Consider the following 22,889-nt stretch of genomic DNA (forward strand, 5'->3'; position numbering starts at 1 on the left):
TGAAACTTGAAGTCAACCACAAGAAAGAATTTGGAAAGACCACAAATACATGGAGGTTAAAGAACATCCAATTCTTGTGTTTCTTAGTTGTATAATCTTGAACCGAATATCTAAACTTTTTGAACCTCTGTTTTCTCATCTGTTAGTGGGGATATAACAGTAAATATCTAGAAGGATTATTATTAGATGTTACCATGAATAAACTGAAGGGGAGAGGCTGAGGTTGTACCACAGAGTTGGAAGAGATAAAGCTGGAATTGAAACCCAGAGCTTTGGGTCCTAAATCTGGGGCTCCCTTTACTAACCAAATCATTTCTACTAGTGTCCTTTGGATTGTGTCTTGGGGTTTACCCTTGACGATAACCTTAAACAAGGAAAATCCAACTTCTGAGACACAGAAGTCTAGAAACGGCAGCCCAATTCAACAGGAGATGAGAGATCTTCTGGAAGGCAGCTGGAGAGAGGGTGGGGAGAAGGCCAAGGGCCTTAAGACACATTCCTGTCTCAGTCCTAGAAAACTTTTAAAAATAATTATTCTTGGGTTCTACTCCAGTCTCAGTCTACCAAATGGAGAGCCAGGCATACTTATTCTTGAGCAGATCCACAAGTAATTCTGAGATGTCACCTCGATTGAGAAGCACTGAGTTTTTCTAGACAAAAATCAATGCCCAAATCACCCTAGAACCCACAAGTGCTCACCGATTAGTGCCTGGACCAGCTCGATCTTTGACTTCTCATGGGTTTCATAGAAACAAATTTAGTTATTTGTGTGGGTCGTGGGAGTAGGTGTTTAACAGGCCACGGGAGAAGGAGTATCTCTGTACCTCTTGAGGCTCAAGAAGGTGGGCAGAGCCTCACTTCCTCCCTCTCTTCAACTGGGCTTCCTGTCGTCACAGCGTGAGCACATTTATTTTCCATTCACTTCTCCTTTTACACAAATAGCCCCGGACATCCGTGTTACCAGCCTTGTCGTGGCCATTTCAAGTATAATCACCAATCCTGCCTGAAGAACTGAGCGAAAGTGCCTGCAAAAGGTAAGATTGGTGATATTTTCATTGGACTTGAGGGCAAAGACCTGAACCATACTGTGTGGGATAGGGTATCTTCTTAGGAGTCTCCGTAGATCTCTCTAGTAAGCCTAAAACCTCCTGCAACTTCTATTTCACAGATATTTAGTGCATGAAGGTAGAAAGACCAAGATCCTAGCACCCCTCAAAAGGCAAGCAGGCCAGAAAGACTTTTCAATTAATTGGTTCGCATTATCTGATACCTCTTTGGGTCAGGGCATTTATATGCTTAAGTTGCTTCAGAACTTGACTTTTTGTGTGTAGTCATTTCTGATGTCTGGAGCCCTCTGTGTGACATGAAATTGTGGAGATTTCATACATGTTCAGGTCTCTTAGAAGACCGATCTTGTGATTTTAAGGTGAGGAGAGAGCCAACAGCCAGAGCCTTAAGAAAGGCAGCCAGAAGATGGCAGTTCTTAATTTTACAAATTTTTATGAATCTCACTGTGATTTCTCAGAGCCACTAAATAGAAGGACAGCTACAAATGACAACACCCAGCTCAGAGTCAGGAACACAGAGAATGCCCACTGCCTGTATATCAAGAGGTAAAAACTGAATGCGCCTAAGAGATGCTTAGATTGATTGTTTTCAAATAGAAGAAAGAACATTGTGATCCTCAGGGTTCAGCCAAACCCTGCCAAATGTATACATTCAGTATACAAAATGTAAATATTGATAAACATAATATGACATGCACCAACCAACAAAACTTGATATTGTAACCATTTCTAATTCACGCCATGTAACGAATGACTGTGGCCTCCTGGACTCGGAAAGTCATGGCCAAGCTTTGGTCCTGGTGGTCTGTGACCACCATAGTAGTTACTGGATGTCAGGTGACCACAGGAAACACAGAATATCAGAGCTTTCTCCTTCCAAGACCCGCAAGAACCTCAACTGATCATACCCTGGAGGAGACAGAAAAGTCCTCAAGGACCATACCCACCCACCTAACAATGAGGGATAGCAATGCCACCGAGGGCTTTAGATTCGCAAAGCACCTCAGGGGCCACTGAGCCAAAAATTTAAAAATTTTTATTTTATTTAAGATTTTGTTTTAAGTAATCTCTACACCCAGCGTGGGGCTTGAACTTACAACCTCGAGATCAAGAGTTGCATACTCTACTGACTGACGCACCCAAGATCAGACTTTTTAATGAATTCATTTAATAATCATATGTTCAGTGCCTCCTGGAGCCAGGCGCTGTGCTCTGGAAGATACTGGTGGGGAGGCAGAGTAGCAAGGTAGAGATTGGTCCTGAAAATAGTCCTGCCCTTCAGGAACTCCTGTGGAAGATAAGAGATATCAGATGTGTATGTTATCAGATGTGTATGTGTATGTGTATGTGTATGTGTATGTGTATGTGTATGTGTATGATATCAGATGTGTAAGTGCTGTGGAAAGGCAACTGAGCAAAGGCAGAGTCTTAGCTGCTGGCTGAACAAAGAAGTTTTACTTCTCAGTCTCCACCAGAATCTGCACTATTTTGAAATTGCGGTCGGTTTGGAGCAGAGACTGAGCTGAAGCATGATTTCCTGTGTTGTTTTCCCTGTGAGCCAATTAAGAGTACTTAGCCTTTAAATGAAAGGATTGGGCGCCTTTATGCCCACAGGGAATGATTCAAAGCCCATCCCTGTGCACTTGCGGCTGCTAAGCCACTTCTCCTTTGGTAATTGACCGGCACAAACCAGCAAGATCAAGCTCCATTGGTCTTTGATTCCTGGTGTCCTCTGGTTGACCTCTGACCACCCAGAGGGCTTCAGACACCAGATCTGAAACCTGTTCCCCTTCCTCAGCCCCAGCCCACAGCATAAGAACAGCTAAGCGTTGTGTTAAGTGCTGGAGACAGGGAAAGCTGGTGCTTATCAATCTCAAAGCGTTTGTAGATTCTGGTATGGAGCACAGACACGACCACACACAAATACAGCACAATGTGATCTTTTCTGCAATGGAGGGTAAGTGCACAAAATGTGGTAGGCATGTTGGAGTGTGCCGTGGGAAGGAAGTGACTGCTTTGGGTCGTTTTCAAAGAAGGATGACTTTGCTATGGAGACGGGGGGTAAACGGCGTTCCAGGTGGGGCACAGTATATGCACACTTAAAGAAGTGTGACCCTCCCACCCCCCAGACATATTTGAAATGAGAGTAAGCAAGTCAGGCTGTAGTGCAAGCCGTGGCTGCAGGAGCACAGGAAGTGGAAATCTCCCTCTCTGCCTTGGATCTAGAACCCTTGAACCTGAAAGTGAGAAGCAAGACCAAACAACTGGGTGGGTCGTAGGTCTAGGGGTACGCTGAGATGTCAGTATTGATAGGATGTGGCCTGAAATGAGGGTGAAGGGGCAGATTTTTTACTCCTCAATCTCGATTTCCCTCAGATTAGGGTGAAGCTCGGAGCTTTTTTCGAGGTTATGGCCTCTCTCTCTCTCTCTCTCTCTCTCTCTCTCTCTCTCTCGGCTTCTGTTCCAGGAAACGCTATGTTGATTTAGTTACAGTGGTTTGGTTTGTGTTCTTATATTAGTCCTCCCCCAGCACTTCCTGTACTGAGTACCCAGGGTGTGCAGATCACCCCGGGCCCACAGACTGGGTATCTGCACTCAGGAAGCCCCGGGCCCCAAGAGCCCCTGCAGGTACAAAATCCTGAAGCAAAGAAACAGAGAGAGAAGACTGCTACACACAGTAGGCCTCCAGGGTGGCTGCTGGGCCAGAGGAGGCAAGGACTGCAGCTGGAGTGTGACTGTTGGAAAGCTGTCTGGACACAGCTTTCTTCTTTGAGAAGAAGGGAGCCATTTCCAAAGCCATTGGGTGAGCGTTCAGACCTCTGTGTTGGGGTACAGAGGCAAGTCCTCTATTCAGTCCCCACGTCGCAAGCACACAGGAGGCTTCCTACCCAAGCAGTAACATCAGTACATCATAGCTATGGCCAAGAGCTGTCATCATTCCAAATAGAGCACTATTTTCCAAGTGTGAGAATGTTGTTACTTCAGTGGAATTTAGGGGTTATTAAAGTCCAAATAAAGTGTTCAGCTCATAGTGAGACCCCAGGAAATGTTAGCTATTCTTGTAACATTCTAAACTGGTTATTTTCCAGGTAGGGTGAAACTTGTCCAAAATCATACAACTAAATAGTAATTCCTGATTCTCAATGGGATGCTCCTTCCTCCCCATTATACTATACTCTCTTTCCTTATAAACTTCCTTATAAACATAAAGAAATCTCCAGTACACTTTAACATGAGCAAACATAAAGAACATGACTTAATTATAAATCCAGTTGATCTGACATCAAGATGCTAACAAATCAAATATTTAAAATATATTTAATTTTCAAAGTTTTGTTTGACATTTTATATTTCAGGAGAACTGGATTGAGGAATGGGGGTGAGAAATCATTTTGATACCTCATGTCTTTTAAATTTGGACTCATGGCTTAATAATCTATATCAGGAGCAAATAGAGGCTCTAAAGAATCATCCCGTGGTTTGTTCTTCTAAAAACAGCTCCTGTGGAATCTCAGTATTTATACCATTAGGGAATTATGTGATGTAATGACTTAAAGATCAGAATTCCTTAGATTATTTACTCATATTCAACTCCTTCTCTGTCTCTTTAAATTCAGACTTAAAGAAAACTTGCAAAAACACTACCAAGAATTTCTGAACCCCCCTTCCCCTAGGTTTCCCAAATAGTAAGCTTTTATCACATTTTCTTTATCCTTTCTTGACTTTCTCTTTGGGGGTAATTGCTGGCCTAATATCCTTTCCCACAGAGTACTTTACCGTGTATTTTCTACAAACAAAAGCATTTTCTTACATAACCACTTTATATTCATCAAAATAGGCAATTTACACTGATGCAATACTGTTAACAATCTATAGATTTTATTCAGATTGCATCTGAATTAGTATCCCATTAGTATCTTTATGGAGACTGGAAACCTCTGATCACACATTGCTTTTACCTGTCCTGTTTCTTCAGCCTCCTTCTGCTTGGAACAATTTCTAAGTCTTTCCTTGTATTTCATGACATTGATATTCTTGAAGCGTAGAGGTAAGCTATTTTCTAGAATGTCTCTATATTTGGTTGTCTCCTGTTTCTTCATTACTGGATTCAGGTTATTCAAACTTTTTATGGGAATACTACATAAGCAGCTTTAATTATCCTACAGAGAAACGTGCTTGCTTTGGACATAGCTTGCCTGAATGCACCCATAGATGGGTTTCTAGGACAGGGACCCTTCACAGGAAACCTCCACATACTTTTAGCAAAGGGAAACACAACCTCTAAGAAATGAGCCTCCAAGATCATCTGGATTTGTCTTTCCTCATTTTTTCCCTCCTCTTCGCTTCTTCCTTCTTTCTCTCTTCTACAGATCACTAATTTCTCTCCCTGATCGCAGCTTTGAAAAGGAAAAAGTTTTCACCAGACCACAATTTTGGGGAGAACTAAGATGACAAACACATTCCTTGGACCAAGTGACGGAGAAATGAGGGGAAACTAATGCATCAACGTGGATGGTTTGGTGTGGTTTTATTTGAGTATCACGCCTCCCCCTGAAATTGCTTATTACTTCCTCAAAGAGACATACTTACATAACCCCCATTCCTCCTCAGCCACTGCTCACAGGGGTTCACGCTGAAGGATGGAAGGAGTCCTCCTGGGGCTCCTCACACTGCAGGGCTGTGAGTTGGATTGGGAAGTGAGAGACACAACATGGAGCCTGGGGCAGCAGAAGGAAGGTGGGCTAGGAGGCTGCGAGACCTTGCCTTGTGCCCTATGTTTGCTGTTCATTAGCTGGGTGACCTTGCACCAGGAAATAAGATTTATTTGTGAAGAACTTGGCATTGTACAGGGTTCAGTGAACTCCATCATCTATTTAAATTTATTTTGGCCTGAACTTGTGGGCCCTCTTTGAGAACAGATTTTCTTTCCTATTTAGAAAAATCTTGTGTGAATCAAGGCCCCACTTTCCTTCACTGATGAACCACAAACCTCTACAGTCTCTGTGTAGAAATGGATAGGAAGCCAACAGTCACCTTGATGAATATCTTGTCCTTCTGTGTAAATTGGCAAATAGATCCACATAGAGAAAAATGTCTAGACAGGTGTTCACCAAAAATGTCAGTTGTGGTTATCTTTGGATATAGGGTTTCAGAAGATTTTTATGCTTTACACTTGTACTTTCTTTATTGTTTGAATTTTTTTGCAGAGGGTGAGCAAAGATTTTTTTTTAAATTTTTTTTTTTTAACGTTTATTTATTTTTGAGACAGAGAGAGACAGAGCATGAACGGGGGAGGGTCACAGAGAGAGGGAGACACAGAATCTGAAACAGGCTCCAGGCTCTGAGCTGTCAGCACAGAGCCCAATGCGGGGCTTGAACCCACAGACCATGAGATCATGACCTGAGCCGAAGTCGGATGCTTAACCGACCGAGCCACTCAGGCGCCCCAACAAAGATTTTTTTTTAAGTGTTTACCCAAAAATGAATCAAGCAAAGGATTATTAAAGGCCTTCTGGTCCCTGATGTATTTTATTCCTGAAAATCTAGCAGGAAGCCTGGGGTTGCCCTTAGGAATGGACTGGTAGGGAAGCTCTAAACTTGATCTTTTATGCATAGGGGCACTTGTACCCCAATGTTTATAGCAGCACTTTCAATAACAGCCAAATTATGTAAAGAGCTTAAATGTCCATCAGCTGACAAATGGATAAAGGAGATGTGGTTTATATAGTCAATGGAATACTACTTGGCAATGAGAAAGAATGAAATCTGGCCATTTGTAGCAATGTGGATGGAACTGGAGAGTGTTACACTGTGAAATAAGTCAGGCAGAGAAATAAGTGAAATAAGTGAAATAAGTCAGGCAGAGAAAGACAGATACCATATGTTTTCACTCATATGCGGATCCCGAGAAACTTAACAGAAGACCAGGGGGGAAGGAAAGTGGTTGGGGAGGGGAAAGTTACAGAGGGGGAAGGAGGCAAACCATAGAGGCTCTTAAATACTGAGAACAAACTGAGGGGTGATGGGGTTGGGGGAGAGAGGAAAGTGGGTGATGGGCATTGAGGAGGACACCTGCTGGGATGAGCACTGGGTGTTGTATGGAAACCAATTTGTCAATAAATTATATTTAATATAAATACAATAAAATACACAAAAAAGAGAAAACACATTTTCACTCAAAAAATAAATAAACGATCTTTTAGTCAGTGTTCACTGAACCAAGCACTCTGATGCTGAGCCATCCAGGAAATGTTATCTCATCTAACCCCCTGAACACCCCATGAACCGTATGTGAATATCACTATTTTAAAGATGAGACAGTTGTGAAAGAGAGGTTACACAGGTTACCCCAGGCCATATTGCTGGCATGCAGCACTACCAGAATTCAAAGCTAGGTCCATCTGATTCCATTACTAGTCTTTATCAAACTGTGTTCCATGGAATACCATGTCCTTTGAGTTATTATAAGTAATCTTGTAAGAACAGGTGTGTGGTAACAATGTACATTAGCGTATGACCAGTTGCTCAGAAGTCGTTCATTAAAAGAACTATTTATTGCTTTTTCTTTTATTTTTATTTAATCCTGTTTACTTCCAAAATTATTTGACCATGGATTCCTTTCAGTCCCTATGATTTTGTTTGCTTGATTTTGTTTGGGGAACACTTATTAACATCTCATAAATATAACAGGCTGTGTAACACCGAAGCTATCTTACTGTGGTTCCAAGAATGGATCACATAAGGCTGTATTGAATTGATAGCTTCTGGAAGCTTCTGTCCCAACCTTAGCCACTTTCTTGTTTTTTAAGTTTGTTTTTAGCCACTTCTTTGTTTTTTAAGTTTGTTTGTTTGTTTACTCATTTATTTATTTATTTTTGAGACAGAGAGAGAGTACACAAGAGCAGGGGAGGAGCAGAGAGAGAGAGGGAGAGAGAGAATCCCAAGCAGGCTCCACGCTGTCAGCGCAGAGCCCGAGGTGGGGCTCAAACTTACAAACCAAGAGATCATGACCTGAGCCAAAACCAAGAGATGAACGCTTAACTGACTGAGCCACACAGGTACCCCCCAACCTTAGCCATTCCTAAGCTTGACTGCATTCAAGACTAGATTTGAAGACCCCGCAAGTATGGGTTTAAAAAAGGGGGAGGGATTGAACTAGGTATGCACACGATGGTTTACTAGCCCAAGATCATTGCTTGGTGGAAACTAAAAAGTGAGCTTCATCCCTGGCCTCCACAGCGGGCCGTGGGAGATGGCCACAGCTAACTGCAGTTTCATCACAGGAAGCTGATGTCAGGGACTTTCTTCACTGAACCATGAGTCATGGGGCTGGGCCACAGATTCTGACTGCAGAGAGATATCAGTTCTTCCAGACCGTGGGGTCGGAAGGGGCAGGGGCTCATAACTGGCACAGTCACAAGGAAGAAAGCGGGGTGGGGGGGGGTGGGGGAGCAGAGTGCTGTTCTATCTGGGTTAATACAAAAAGTGGGGCCATCGCTGCGTGTGGTGAAAGTAGTGACCATCTCCACCAAATAGGCAGCTTTTCTCCTTCAACTGGTGGGAGTCTCAGCAAGTGGAAAATCATGGAAAGAGAAACAAGAGGTTTTTCTTCCTGTCGAAGGGAAGAATCAGGAGGGCTATTTGCAGGTCTCTGGCTGCCTCATTAGTTGGTGCTCTGTGGACACTTCAATTACGGGGGCCTGAAGCAGGTCTCACAGAATCCCAGGATGTTGGGGAAGAGGTGACCTTAGGAGGCACCTGGCCCAACCTTCTGTGTAAGTTATTGGCCCACGTCCAAAAGTTTAGCTTCTTGCTGCATAAATCTCAAGCCCAAGGCTTCGGATGCTGCCGTGTCACGTTTATTCCACTCCATCAGCTTATTTAGGGTTAATGGACAAAGGTTTATTGAAGAATCGCACTTTTTTTTAGTGTGATCAGGGGACTGTGTAAGATCTCGAGGATTCAAAGATGAATAAACTAGTTCCTACCCTCAAGGAGCTCACATTCCAGAGAGGAAAGAGATACTTATAAGACCAAGTGGCTAGGGCAATAATGGAGATGTGTAGGTATTACAGGCACTCCTTGTGGGGCGTAGGCTGGGGTGTGGAGAAGTAGACACAATCAGAGAGGGCTTCCCGGAAGAGTGACACTGGAGCCGAGTGTCAGGATGAATAGTGGCTAACCAAAGTAAGGGGTCAGAGGGAGAAAAAGGGACAAATTCCAGCAAAGGGCACAGGTAAAGAAGGAGCCACTAAAACAAGTACTCAGTGTTGCTCTCTAGACAGGGGATGTTGCCACAAGTTTGGAGAAATGGACAGGAACAAATTAGGAAGGGCCTTTTGACATATGCGTACATGCCTAAAACTCTCACGACAGTCAAGGTAACATATTCATCACTTCCAAAAGATCATTTGTGGTCTTTTGCCATCCCTTTCTCCTGCCTGTCTCTATTCTCCTTTTATTTATCTAACACTGCCACTACCATCACTTTCCTCTACCTCCGTCCCCAATGACTGATCTGCTTGCTTTCTGTTGCTATATATCAGTTTTCATTTCCAGAATGGTATAGAACTGGAATCATACAGTATGGGTCTTCTTTCTGTCTTTGTTCACCCACCATAATTATTTGGAGATTCATCACCGCTGTGTTGTGGATCAACAGTTGAGTCTTTATTTTCTCCAGAGCAGTGCACCATTTGATAGCTATATCAACTTGTTTTTCTATTCATCTGTTGATGGACCTTGGGTTGTTTCCAGTTTGGGGCTATTACAGATAAAGCTGCAATGAACATTCTTGGATAAGTCTGTATGACCATATGCTTTTTGTTCTCTTGGTAAATTCTTTGGAGTGGCGTGGCTGAATCATGTGATAAGTGTATGTTTAGCTTTTCACCAAACTGGCAAAATGTTTTTCAAAGTGGATATACCATTTTACATTTTCACCAAAACCACAGCCGTATCAGTCCCTGGTATGGTCAGTTTTTTGTCTTTGGTTTTTTTGTTGTTGTTTGTTTGTTTTTGTTTTCATTTTAGCCGCTCTAGGAGGTACGGGTATCTCGTTTCCCCAATTTACATTTCCCTGATGATTAATGAAGTAGAGTACTTTTTCACGTACATATTCTCCATCCATGTGTCTTCTTTGGTGAACTCTCTGTTCATGTCTTTTGTCCATTTTTATTTATTTTCAAAAAATGTTTATTTATTTTGAGAGAGAGCGCGCGTGCAAGCAGGGGGAGGGGCAGAGAAGAGGGAGAGAGAGAATCCCAAGCAGGCTCCACACTGCGTGGGGAGCCCAACATGGGGCTCAGTCTCAGATCTCACAACGGTGAGATCCTGACCCGAGCCGAAATCAAGAGTTGGATGCTTAACTGACTGAGCTGCCCAGGTGCCCTGTCCATTTTTAAATGGGACTCTTTGTCTTCTGAGTTTTGAGAATATGTTGTCACAAATGGGAGGATTTTCTTCTTTCTCATGGCTGAACAATGTTCTTTTGTATATTTATACCACATTTTCTTTATTGAAGTTTGGACCTAGGTTGTTTTCCTGTCTTGGCTATTGTCAATAATGTTACAATATACATGGGGCTACAGATATTTGAGACCGTGATTTCCTCTCCTTTGGATATATACCCAGAAGCGGGATTGCTGGATCATAGGGTAGTTCTATTTGTAATTTTTTTTTTTTTTTAGAAACTTCCATACTGTTTTCCATAGTGGCTGTAACCAATTTACAGTCCCACCAACAGTGCAACGAAGGTTGTCTTTCTCCATGTCCTGTCATTACTTGTTATCTCTTATTTTTTTGATGATAGCCATTCTAACAGGTATGAGGTGATACCTCATTGCAGTTTTGAATTGCATTTCCCAACCCGGTGGTTAGATGTTGAGCATCTTTTTATGTACCTGTTGTCCACCTGTGTGTCTTTTTTTGGAAAAATGTCCATTCACTTGCTCTGCGCATTTTTTAAAAAAGTTTTATTTATTTACTGTGAGAGAGAGAGAAAGAAAGAGAGAGTGGGGAAGGAGCAAGGAGAGAGGGAGAGAGAGAGAATCCCAAGCAGGCCCTGCATTGTCAGCATGGAGCCTGAGGCAGGCTCGAATTCACAAATTGTGAGATCATGACCTGAGCCAAAATCTAAAGTCAGATGCTTAACCAACTGAGCCAGCCAGGCGCCCCCTTCTCCTCATTTTAAAATCAGATTTTACTTTTTGTTTATTGCTATCGAGTTGTAGGAGTTCTTTATATATTGTGAATATTAACCTCTTCCCAGATATATGATGCAAATATTATTTCCCATTAAGTAGGTTGTCTGTTCATTTTGTTGATGGTTTCCTTTACTGTGCAGAAGCTTTTTAGATTGATACAGACCAGTTGCTTATTTTTACATTTGTTGCCTTTGTTTCTGGCATCATATCTGAAAAATCCTTGCCAAAACTAAATGTCAAGGAGCTTTCATGTTTTTTTCCTAGGAGTTTTGTGATTCCAAGTCTTACATTCAAGTATTTATGCCATTTTTATTTTATTTTTGTGATTGGTGGAAGATAGGGGTCCAGTTCAATTCATTCGCAATGTGGCTGTCCAGGTTTCCAAACACAATTTATTGAAGAGACTGCCTTTTCCCATTGTATGTGCTTGGCTCCTTTGCTGTAAATAAATTAACCACATATGCATGGATTTATTTCTGGGCTTTATATTCTGTTCCATTGATTTATGTGTTTGTTTTTATGCCACCATCATACTGTTTTAATTACTATAGCTTTGTAATAGATTTTGAAATTAAAACATAAAATGCTTCTAGTTTTGTTTTTCTTTCTCAAGACTTCTTTGGCTATTCAGGGTCTTCTGTGGTTCCACATAAATTTTAGGATTGTTTATTTTGTATCTGCGAAAAATGCCATTGAAATTCTTATAGGGGTTACATTTAATCCATGGATTACTCTGGGTGGTATGGACATTTGAACAATATTAATTCTTCCAATCCAAGAGCATAGAATATATTTCCATTTATTTGTGTCTTCTTACATTTCTTTCATCAGTTTCTTGTTGTTTTCAGTGTCCAGGATCTTTTACCACTTTGGTTAAACTTATTCTTAAGCATTTTATTCATTTTATTTTATTTTATTTTATTTTATTTTATTTTAATGTTTATTTTTTAAGAGAGAGAGAGAGAGAGAGAGAGAGAGAGCAAGCGGGGAAGGGGCAGAGAGAGAGAGGGAGACACAGAATCCAAAGCAGGCTCCAGGCTCTGAGCTGTCAGCAGAGAGCCTGATGTAGGGCTCAAACCCATGAACTGTGAAATCATGACCTGAGCGGAAGTTGGACACTCAACCGACTGAGCCACCCAGACACCCCAGCATTTTATTCTTTTTGATGAAATTTTAAATGAGATTGTTTTCTTAACTTCTCTTGCTGATAATTCATTACTAAATGTTCTTTAATCCAATTGGCTATCTTGTGTCATACCTGGAATATTTAGAGCATTTCATTTACTGTGCTATTAATATGGCTAGAGTTGAGAATATTCGCTTTCTATTTTCCCCATCTGTTCTTTGTTTTTCTTTTAGTCTGTGCAGGTTGCTATAACACACTACTACAGACAGAGTAATTTACAAACCACAGAAATTTACTTCTCACAGTTCTGAACCCTGGAAGTCTGAGATCAGGATGCTAACATGGTCAGGCGAGGCCACTCTTGAGTTGCAGACCTTTTGTTGTGTCCTCACAAGGTGGAAGGAGCTAGCAAGCTCTCTGGGGTCTCTTTTAGAAGAGCTCTAATCCCATTCAGGAGGGTTCTACTCTCATGACCTAACTACCTCCCAAAGGCTCCACCTCCTAACACTATCACATTGGGCATTAAGATTTCAACATGTGGATGTTGTGGGGACACAGACATTCAGACCACAGCAGTTTCCTTTTTCCTCTTTTTAGGTTTCTTTCAATTAATCTAGTATTTTAAAATAATTTTTATCTCCCTTGCTTGCTTATTAATTACAATTCTTTGTTTTGTTATTGTAGAGGTTGCCTTATGGTTTATACTTTACATCTCTAACTCACCAGAGTCTATCCTCAAGTGACATTACCACAACACACATGAGAACCTTATAATAGTATCTTTCCATTTCTCCCTTCCCAGAGAGTTCCTTTAAGACTAAATAATCATGGGTTTCACTTACTGAGTACTGGTCATATATCAGTCTCTGTTGTAAGATCACTTCATCTTTACACCCGCCCTAGGAGACATAAGTATTTACCCCATTTTACATAGGAACAAATTGTGACTATAGACGTCAAGTAAGTTTCCAAGTCTCACGTAGCTGCTTAGTGGCATATGTGGAAGTTGAATTCAAGTTTGACCTCAAAGCTACTACCTATAGCAGAGGTAGATCTACTACCTCTACTACTATGCAGTAGATCGTCATACCTTTTTTTAACCTCTCAAGTATATCCAGACACATTTATAATCGAATCGATTTTGTTTTAACTTGGTTAAAATTATGGGGAAATGGGGGGTTAAAAATTATGGGGTTAAATTACGGGGATTAAGAAAAATCCTGAGGGTCAAGACAAGAAAGAGAAGGAGAAAGAGAAGGACAAAGTAAAGGAAAAGGAAAATAGTACCAAGTAAGTATACGTATTTGGTCTTTTTTTTTTTTTTTTTTAATTTTTTTTAATGTTTATTTATTTTTGAGACAGAGAGAGACAGAGCATGAATCGGGGAGGGGCAGAGAGAGAGGGAGACACAGAATCGGAAGCAGGCTCCAGGCTCTGAGCCATCAGCCCAGAGCCCGACGCGGGGCTCGAACTCACGAACCGTGAGATCGTGACCTGAGCTGAAGTCGGACGCTCAACCGACTGAGCCACCCAGGCACCCCCGTATTTGGTCTTTCCAACAGAGAAGATTATTCTATTGTAGAATACAAATAGCTCATGAGGCTTAGACAGGCTGGATGACCTATCCCTCAAGACCATCTGATTTCTGGCTGCTGTTAAGAGGGTGGAAGCAATGGATTATACACGCAATCTATATACTAGAAAAGGCATAGTTCTAATGGGAAAAAAAACAATAAATTGACATTCTGCTTTATGAATCAGTCTTATGTGCAGTTTTAAAATATGAGTTACTCTAGGGAAACTAACTGTGTCTGACAGAAAATTCACAACTGTGTATCCAGATCTCTAGAACTGAGGATGAGGCTTTGCTCATTAATGTCCTTGCTGGGAAATGAAATTATATTTTTTAAAAAAATCAAGCTCCAATTTCTATCCTTTTTCATTTCTCCATTGGGTATTGGTTAGCCAGTTTTACCTCTGCTGTAAGATTCACATCTTCTGGAGGGTAGGTACCGGAGAGTCATGGTTATATCTCTCACTGTATCTAGGACAGAAAACATCATAAACGTTGCTTCAGTAAAAGAATGAATCAGACATAGGTTACCCCCCCCCATTTTCATGTGGAGAGGTTTATAGACCACATGTGGTATGTACATGCACCTCAGGGAATTTAAGGAACAGGCTGATCAAGTCACTGACCTTCTCCACAGCTGATGAATCAGCTGATTAATGCCTGACCCCTGGTCACCTTCTTGAGCGAGTGCCCAAGCACTAGTCTCTGAGAATTGGCCTAGTGGTGTCACTGTGACTCACTTTCCTCTGAGAGCAGCTCCATGGGTTTCTTCTACAGCGCCTAATTCAGCGGTAAGCATTCTTGGCTTGCAGAATTGGAGCCAAAGTGAGTGTCCAAGATAAACCGATTGGTACCTCAATGCAGAGATCGAGAGATCCGGGAGTTTGGGGAAACTTCCCAGAGGAGAGTCGCAGCTCAAACCCAGGGTGATGCTGGAGATTTTAAACCCTGAACATTTGTGTCCTCTCTTCTCTGGTGCCAGGTCACTTACCTCCTCTTTTCTTTCACTTTTTAGGGCAAGAATATCCCAGCATGGGCATGAGTGGCTTGAAATTGCTGAAGTACGTTCTGTTTTTCTTCAACTTGCTCTTTTGGGTAAGTGTGTTTCTTCCGAGCGTGACTGAGCTCACCTCCCGGCTACACTCTATTTCTCTGTCCTCTACTGAAGAGTCTGCTACGAAGAGCAACCCATGCGTGTTGGAATGACATAACCAGCTTAGAACAAGGGAGTGATAATTTCCTCCCCTTTTCCCATCTTGCCATAGGATATACTTATACAATTGAAAAGTACCAGTGCAGTTATTTATAGGCGGGCTGTTTCTCTCTCTGGGGACTTTAGGCGACTACTGCTCACTGCTGACATCTACGGGTGAGAAACCTGACACTCTACGTTCTGTGTATAAAGGACTCTTTTTCTTGCTCTCCCCTCCCCCCAGTCCCTTAGACAAATAGCTGTTTGAAAAGGAAGCCCCCTTTTTGGGGAAAGTTTCACTGTACCAAATTCAGCAATTGAACTTCAAACAGAGAATCGGTTTGTACTCAAGTGTCTATGAGAAGATTCTTAAAAGTTTGGCTTCTCTAGCTTTCTGCCTAGCAAGATCAACTTCTCACCCAGGGCCTCCCCTCTAACGGTTGTGGTTTCCAAAGGGAAGACCACGTGTAAGCCGTTGTGGGAACGAGGAGTGGGGGATTCGAAGCACGAAGATACTGTATTACTCACAGGAAGGAGCTTCCCCTGCTATCTGATATGGGTGGGATGAAGCATGCGTAGGACATCACGGGAAGAAGCTAGGGTCACCTCTTTTCTGGATGCATGGGGAAAGCTGGGGAAAGAGGTTGCTCATGACAGTCTCCATAGAACCAACGGAAAGAGCTGATTCTAATTTGAAGTGAGAATGTGAGCAGATATTCAAGCATGTTGCGGAATTCTTTCTTTCAGTTTTGTGGCTGCTGCATTTTGGGCTTTGGGATCTATCTCTTGATCCACAACAACCTCTGGTTGCTCCCCTTCCTCCCACTGGGCAATGTGCTTGTCATCGTGGGCTCCATTATCATGGTGGTTGCCTTCCTGGGATGCATGGGCTCCATCAAGGAGAACAAGTGCCTGCTTATGTCGGTGAGTCCTTTGCAGCAGATGTGGTACCCTAGGTAGAGGGACGTGATGCCCTAAGCCCCAGGCAAGATATTTCTTGGTGGCTAATCTATGGTCACAGGGAAATCATAGGAACATAAGATTGGCACTTTAGACCATCTGAGTCTGTCTAGACCACTAGTATTTTGTTTCTGACTGGGATCCCAGGGATGGGTGGCAGAGGACACTGCTTTCCTCCTTGGGATTCATTTCACAGTGTTACTAATGACCCGCGTCATAATTTCCCTTTATGGCATTTTATTTCTTCATGTCTGGTTGAAATCGAGTGTCATCCATCTGCCTAAGTGCTCTTCACATTAGTACGTATTTTGAGGATCTGAGTCAGAGTCACTAAGTGGTGGAAAATCTACTCTCTAGATTCTTCTGAGTACTGTGGCCCTCCTAAAAATGGCAGAAGATGCTTCTCTATCTCAGATCTGCACAAGGCACACTAGAGTGTGATGACTCAGCTTAGGTGAAGGCCTAGGTGGCAGCCATTGTGATCTAACATGAGAGATGCTAGAACCTTTCAGTTGCTCCCTGTCAGTTAAGTACCCTGAGGAGAACCTTAGGCTCAGGTTTTGTTTGTAAGCTCTCTGAAGGAAGTCTCCTTGTTGCTCTAGTAGACCCAGAATAGTGCTTGCTGTAACAGTGCCACTCCGTCCATAAGTAAGTGTTCCCAATTGCCTTGGTTCTTCCTTAAGTCATTGGTCAATCTCTTTTCCTTTATGAATCGACTCAAACTGGAGCCAAGAGATAGAATTAAGAAGTCCCTGTTCTCAGATAGCTCTCAGATTAATGGCAAAAGATGGGAGATGATAGACACAGGGAAAAGGTAAAGCCGCCAAGATTAGTGTTGGGATAAAAAGGTGAAGGAGAGGGAATAAGTGAAAATGTGTTTTCTGTGGTGTGTGATTAGCGTAGAGGGAGCAAGCTTCTCCAGTTGGAGATAAATAAGGGTTAGGAGGGTGACTAGAATACCTCTTCTCCCCATCTGTACAGGGCTCCTCTCAACTTCCACTATCACCTGCCCCCACCCCAAACTAGCCCTGATCTTGCAGAAAGGACCAGGCCCCAAACTCCAAAGGCACATAGGTTAGTTTGCTGGTCTTTTGTTCAGCTTTCAAAAAGCCGATGCCAAAATTGCTTCATTGATTCAACAAATAGTATTGCATATGCATTATGCGCCTGGAATTGGGTAGGCACAATGGGAAGGGGAGAACAAAGTTACAAGACAGTTGATCTGCCTTCCAGAGACTTGGGGTCTAGTTGTAGAAAGATGACACACATCCCTCATAAAACAAGAGAAGGTTTATGAATGTCCGAGCAGGCAGGAACAGGAGCCTCTGCACATGTGCAAAGACACACCTAGATGTTTCCAGCGTGGTGTGGGAGTGAGGGAAGAATGGGAATCAGCGCTGTGAGCATGTCTTTGCTTTGCTTCAGTTCTTTATCCTGCTGCTGATTATCCTCCTTGCGGAGGTGACCTTGGCCATCCTGCTCTTCGTTTATGAACAGAAGGTAAGCTACAAAGAGCACAACTCGTTGTATTTCTGGCCGTAGGGAAGAAGTTGGCCCCAAATAAATCCTATAACAGAGGTAGAAGCAAAGTGGAAAAGGGATGGAAGAAGAAAAATCAACTGTAACTGGGGAGAGGAAAAAAATTCTTAAAGGAGATTGCCATTGAGTCATGCTTTGAAGCATGAATAGGAAGAGCTATAAAAACAAGTTTATCTTCCTCCTACTTACTTTTCTCCATGTTTGCCAGTAGAAAATGTCTGTCTCCATGCCTAAGAGAGCCCATGCTTTGGTTGTCCCTCTTCCTCTGAAAAACTAGAGTTCTGGAAGGGCAAGAGATCACCACCACGCACCATCTTCCTGTATATATACTCCCTCTTGTCACACCCTTAGCTCTGAGGAGATCATTTGGAAGGGAGGAGCAAATGGAACCACTAGCCTATACTAGAAATTGCTTATTCCTTGAACTCACCTGCTTTTTATAATGTCTCCTCTGCTGGGATGTGCCTGCCCAGCTGAATAAGTATGTGTCTGAGAGCTTGACTACCAGCATCCAGAAATACAGCTCGGACAACAGCACCAGGGAGATGTGGGATTCCATCCAGTCATTGGTGAGTGTAGATGAAATCCTCCTCAGCTCCATCAGATTTGATTTTCCAACCTCAGTCCCTGGGGGTTAGAAGGACCTTCCTTTCTTGAAAGTTCCAGAATTTAAGGTCCACGGTCCCTAAGTCAGAATAATGTTTAACAGTCACAAACTGGAGAGCACAGGAATCAGTTTGATTGGTACAAAATTGTCTACATTCTCTCATCCTTCCCATTCTTAGGTAGGCTTATTATCTAAGTCCTACTGAGACGTAAGGAAGACTCAACCATGTCAGACTAAATCCGCTGTGTGTTTAATTTTTCATGTGTAAAATGTGAGTAAATTAAATATGCCCTCTCTGCTTCAAGCAACCTTATGTGATGGAAATGTATGATGGATTTGAAAGTATTTTGTTCTCAGGAGCCATAGTAGCCCAGGTAATTCTGGATTTTTGGCTAGAGTCAGATATGAAGGGCCACCTTCTCTCCAAGTTTCAATTTTCTTTCTGTTGACTTTCTAACCATCACATTCTTGGGGGTTTGGCTTTTAGCTGCAATGTTGTGGTGTCAATGGAACAAGTGATTGGAACGGTCACCCACCAGCATCTTGCCCCCAAGGTCCACAAGTTCAGGTAATGTTTTAAGCAATATTTCTGTTATTAATCTCTCTGGTTAAACTTTCAATTGTCTTAGAAACTCCAGTCATACTAAGCTTAATCGTCCCCGCCAGAAACAGGGAACCTTGGACAAAATAGAGGCCAGGGAGACAACCCAGGTAACTAAACAAACTAGACAAAAGTTGTCCAGACAACTAGACAAAAGAAACAAAAAAGGAACAGCCTCATTTAGACTAGGAAGGCCATCACAAATCTTGCTACTCTAAACTATTACATTAGAGGGGGGAAGGTTTATGTGATGACAGTAGTAGATCTACATTTTTCTTGAGCAACAATTAGGTCTTATTGTTGAAAGAGAAATTTGTAAAGGTGAGCTAGAAAAGCTTCTCCTTCTTCCTGTTTCTCTGCTCTTCTTTCTTGGAGAAGGCATCACCCAGCCCCTTGGTGAAATGAATCATAAGTGAAGGAGTGAGGAGTTGGGGAGAGAGATAGTTGGCGGAACTATTGAAACAACCAGTCCACTGAATTCGGACCTCCAGATTAAGCCCAGAGAAGAAGCCAAGGTCACATTCCCTCAAGATCAAATTCCTAAATTCCTTGGGAATTGCACCCTTGGGATTTTTTGAAAATCTCCAGACATTTTTAGGTCTGTGAAGAAAGACTGAAACACTCACCAACTAGAACTTCCCTGGAGCTTGGTAGGACCATGATAGATTTACATTTCAGCAGAAGCTGAGATGCAACCAAACCTAGAATTCCATGGGCTATATTCACTTTTAGTAATCCCAAGTCAGCAGTGAGAGTTCAAAAAACCTAAGGATATCTATTGCTGAGGTGCTTCTCAGGAGCTACTTTGACTCAGTGTGCAAAGATCTAGGACTTCTGCATCAGGTGTCACTGTAATGATAACAACACCAGAAAGGGCTCTGTTTAATGTTTGCTGCTTGAAGCCTATTTCTTCAACCATAGAAAGAAAATAGAAATGGTCTAAGTCTCTTGGCATAAGGCAAAATAGAAACTATCTTCTGAAATTAGCCTCCTGATAAAGTCAAATAATATAGTGTTATCATTTGTACTTGTGATTTTTTCTAGGGTTGCTATGCAAAAGCAAAACAGTGGTTTCATTCCAATTTCCTGCATGTTGGAATCATCACTATCTGTGTATGTGTGATCCAGGTAAGAACTTAACCACAGGACTATCATGAAGATTCAATTATTTAAGCCATGTAAGGTTTTAAAACACTACCAGGTATATAGTACATGCTCAATAAATATGAGCTTCCCCAGTCACGTAGCAAATGATGTCATTACCAATTTGAGGCATACAGAAAATATCCCGATCTATCGGGTCAACTTATCCCTAAGAGATATGATTGCTTCATAGTCAAATTAAAAGTCATCAAGCAGACCCCTACTTTGGTCATTCACTCAGCTGGGATGGAAAAGCTTGCAATAGATAAACATTCTATATGAAAATTTGGCCTTGTATGCTAAGCAGGAGTTGATAGAAGTTACAATCAATTTCCTCCTTGTTTCTCTGCTTAGCATGATAAGTCAGGGGCAAATTTTTTATTATGTGACATTTCTACTATTTTTATATACAAGTGTTTTTGGTGTGTCACAGAATAACTAAGATAGCGATCAAGAAGCTCAGGGGGAAACAGTTTTTCTCTGCTTGGAAACCAAGGAGTCCCAGGGCATGTGTAGAGATGGCTCACTGCACAGCGTTGACTTGTGCAGAACTTGACTATACAAGTGACTTCTTAAGGAGACAAAGATGTCCCAACACTCTATCCTCTACTGTTTTTGCACCATCATCTCCCGCTGCCTTTCCAAAGCTAACTAAGGGAATGGAGAAGGAATTGGAAGTGATGGCAGGAAGGGTGGTTCCAGTGTGGGGAATACTTTGTTTTTCTCTAGGGCTAATCCCAGGGGTTATGGGAGAGATGGCTTCTCCTATGAAGACCTGATATTTTCCCAACTCTTTTCTCAGGTGTTGGGGATGTCCTTTGCGCTGACCTTGAACTGCCAGATTGATAAAACCAGCCAGGCCCTAGGGTTGTGACCCGCTACTGCCTTGTGCTGGAGAGGCTTATTTCATCTCTGGAAATGCAAAGTCATTTATAGCATGAAGCCCTAAATGGTCACCTCTTGGCCTGGTGTCTTTGTCCCCCTCTCATCTCTTCCCTGTTTTGGTCCCTGTCTCATACAACCAGAGAAGAGATGTGTTTGCTAGTCATTTCCCATCTCAAGCACCAGAACAATCATTCACCCACTCATGGAGACACACCTATGTCCCTCAAGGTGGTGACACTAATACCGACCATTTTTCAGACATGAGAGGCCAAGAGACCTCTGGCACTAATGGTTCAAGATCAAAGGATGAGTCTGGGACTTGATTCTTCGCATCTTCTTATTGTCAAATAACTCTCTAGCCTCCAAATGATGCCCTGTCCACTCTCCAAAGTCAAGCAAAAAGACACACTGAAGGGAGTTCTGGGGCCAGACTCACTGGATCACTGTTACTACCCCCTGCTTCCTTTTGGCTGGGCCTGGGCCTTGGCTACAGGAATGACAGAGTACTCTTTCTCCAAAGGGTAAGGTTTCTTTCAACTTCCTTATTACGGGCCTTATTGATTCATTCTGTCCTTCCAGAAGAAACTGTCTAGTGATTTGTATCCTGACTTCAGCCAATCTCAGCCTTTGATTTACATAGCTGTGGAGGAACTCAGCAGGACCAGTATCTCTGGTGGTTTAGCTGATAATCACATTCATAAGAATTCTGGTGTTATTTCTCTAGCAAATAAGGTTTTGTTAATGTACTATTTTAACTCTTCAATAAACAAAATAGCTTGTGATCTCAATCATTACATTCTTTTTCTTATATCTGAAATATATTTTTTGTGACTCAGTCTGAATGTCCTCCCAGCAGTCGATAAGTTATCAATTGTTGCATAACAAATTATTCCCAAACTTAGTGGCTGAGAACATAGACACATTATCTCACGTTCTTTTTGGTGAGTGGTGAACCTGGGAGCAGCTTAGCTGAGTGAGTCTGATTCGTGGTCTCTCACATGACTACAATCACTATGTCAGTCAGGGCTGCATTTATCTGAAGGCTGGACTGGAAGAGGATGTACTTGCAAGATCTTTCACATGCCTCTTGGTCGGCCTCAGTTCTTTGCCACTTGCAACTTTCCACAGGGCTACTTTACGACATTGCAGTTGGTATCCCCCATTGCAAAACAGCCATGAGAGAATATGAAATACAGCACCCCAAACAAGCCATAATCCTTTATAATCTAACTCAGAAGTTCCATCGCATCAATCCTGCCATATTATATGCCTTAGAAGTGAGTCAAAAAGGTCAGCCCACACTCAAGGGGAGGAGATTATACAGGATGTGAATACCAGGGAGTGGAAATCACTGGGGGCCATCTTAGAGGCTGCCAACAATATCGTGTCTTTTGGGCCAGGAAAAGCTGAATTATATTGTCTAGAAGCTAAATTAAATGATTTAATAACCATATGTTACAAAGCATAAAATCAGAACGTATTTCGCACAGAACCGAATGTAGAGAAGGTAGAGAAAAGGACAGAAGAATTGGGTTTTTGTTCTTGAAGTTTTGTGTAAGATCTCCCGCCTCCCTTTAAGGAAAATTGGTCATTTTCGTGGTAGTTATAGGGAAACCTACATATTTTACACTTTCCTGAGGGAGACCAGGAACAGAGGACACGTTCTTTTGAGCACAAGTATCAAAAGTATCCCACGTTCAACATGTACAAAACAAAACTTATTGTACCTTCCAAACCTGCTCCTCTTTTTTTTGTTCCCCATATCAGTGAATGATAACACCAACCACGCAGGTGCCCTAGCCAGAAACCTGGGCTTTGTCCTGAACTCTAGCCTGTCCTTCACTCCAACATCCAGTCATTCATAAAGTTCTAACGGTTCACCTACCAGATACCCCATTCATCTATTTTTCCTATTTCATTTCTTGCCTGTATTCCTTCAATAGTCCACCATCTGTTCTCCTAGTATCCATCAGTGACCCCATCTAAGATAT

The 22,889-nt window shown here is 42.2% G+C and overlaps 1 protein-coding gene across 1 annotated transcript; it reads left to right on the forward strand.

Annotated features, from left to right (window-relative positions):
* The first annotated feature begins 901 nt into the window (after positions 1 to 901).
* Positions 902 to 21,686, forward strand: CD53 (CD53 molecule). The gene is made up of 8 exons (XM_045478607.1): positions 902 to 1,034; positions 14,987 to 15,066; positions 15,911 to 16,087; positions 17,549 to 17,623; positions 18,136 to 18,231; positions 18,757 to 18,837; positions 19,915 to 19,998; positions 20,816 to 21,686. Exons 2-8 carry the CDS (start codon positions 15,004 to 15,006, stop codon positions 20,885 to 20,887), a joined length of 648 nt encoding a protein of 215 aa, XP_045334563.1. The 5' UTR covers positions 902 to 1,034; positions 14,987 to 15,003; the 3' UTR covers positions 20,888 to 21,686.
* The last annotated feature ends 1,203 nt before the right edge of the window (positions 21,687 to 22,889 follow it).

Source organism: Leopardus geoffroyi, chromosome C1 (assembly GCF_018350155.1).
Source record: "Leopardus geoffroyi isolate Oge1 chromosome C1, O.geoffroyi_Oge1_pat1.0, whole genome shotgun sequence".
Classification (NCBI taxonomy): Eukaryota; Metazoa; Chordata; class Mammalia; order Carnivora; family Felidae; genus Leopardus; species Leopardus geoffroyi.

What these genes read in the sequence shown, in the direction of transcription:
- CD53 (XM_045478607.1), top strand. Translation starts at nt 15,004, where the DNA reads ATGGGCATGAGTGGCTTGAAATTGCTGAAGTACGTTCTGTTTTTCTTC. An exon ending in TCTTCAACTTGCTCTTTTGG is followed by an intron (nt 15,067 to 15,910) that starts GTAAGTGTGTTT and finishes TCTTTCTTTCAG; the next exon opens with TTTTGTGGCTGCTGCATTTT. An exon ending in TCTTCGTTTATGAACAGAAG is followed by an intron (nt 17,624 to 18,135) that starts GTAAGCTACAAA and finishes GTGCCTGCCCAG; the next exon opens with CTGAATAAGTATGTGTCTGA.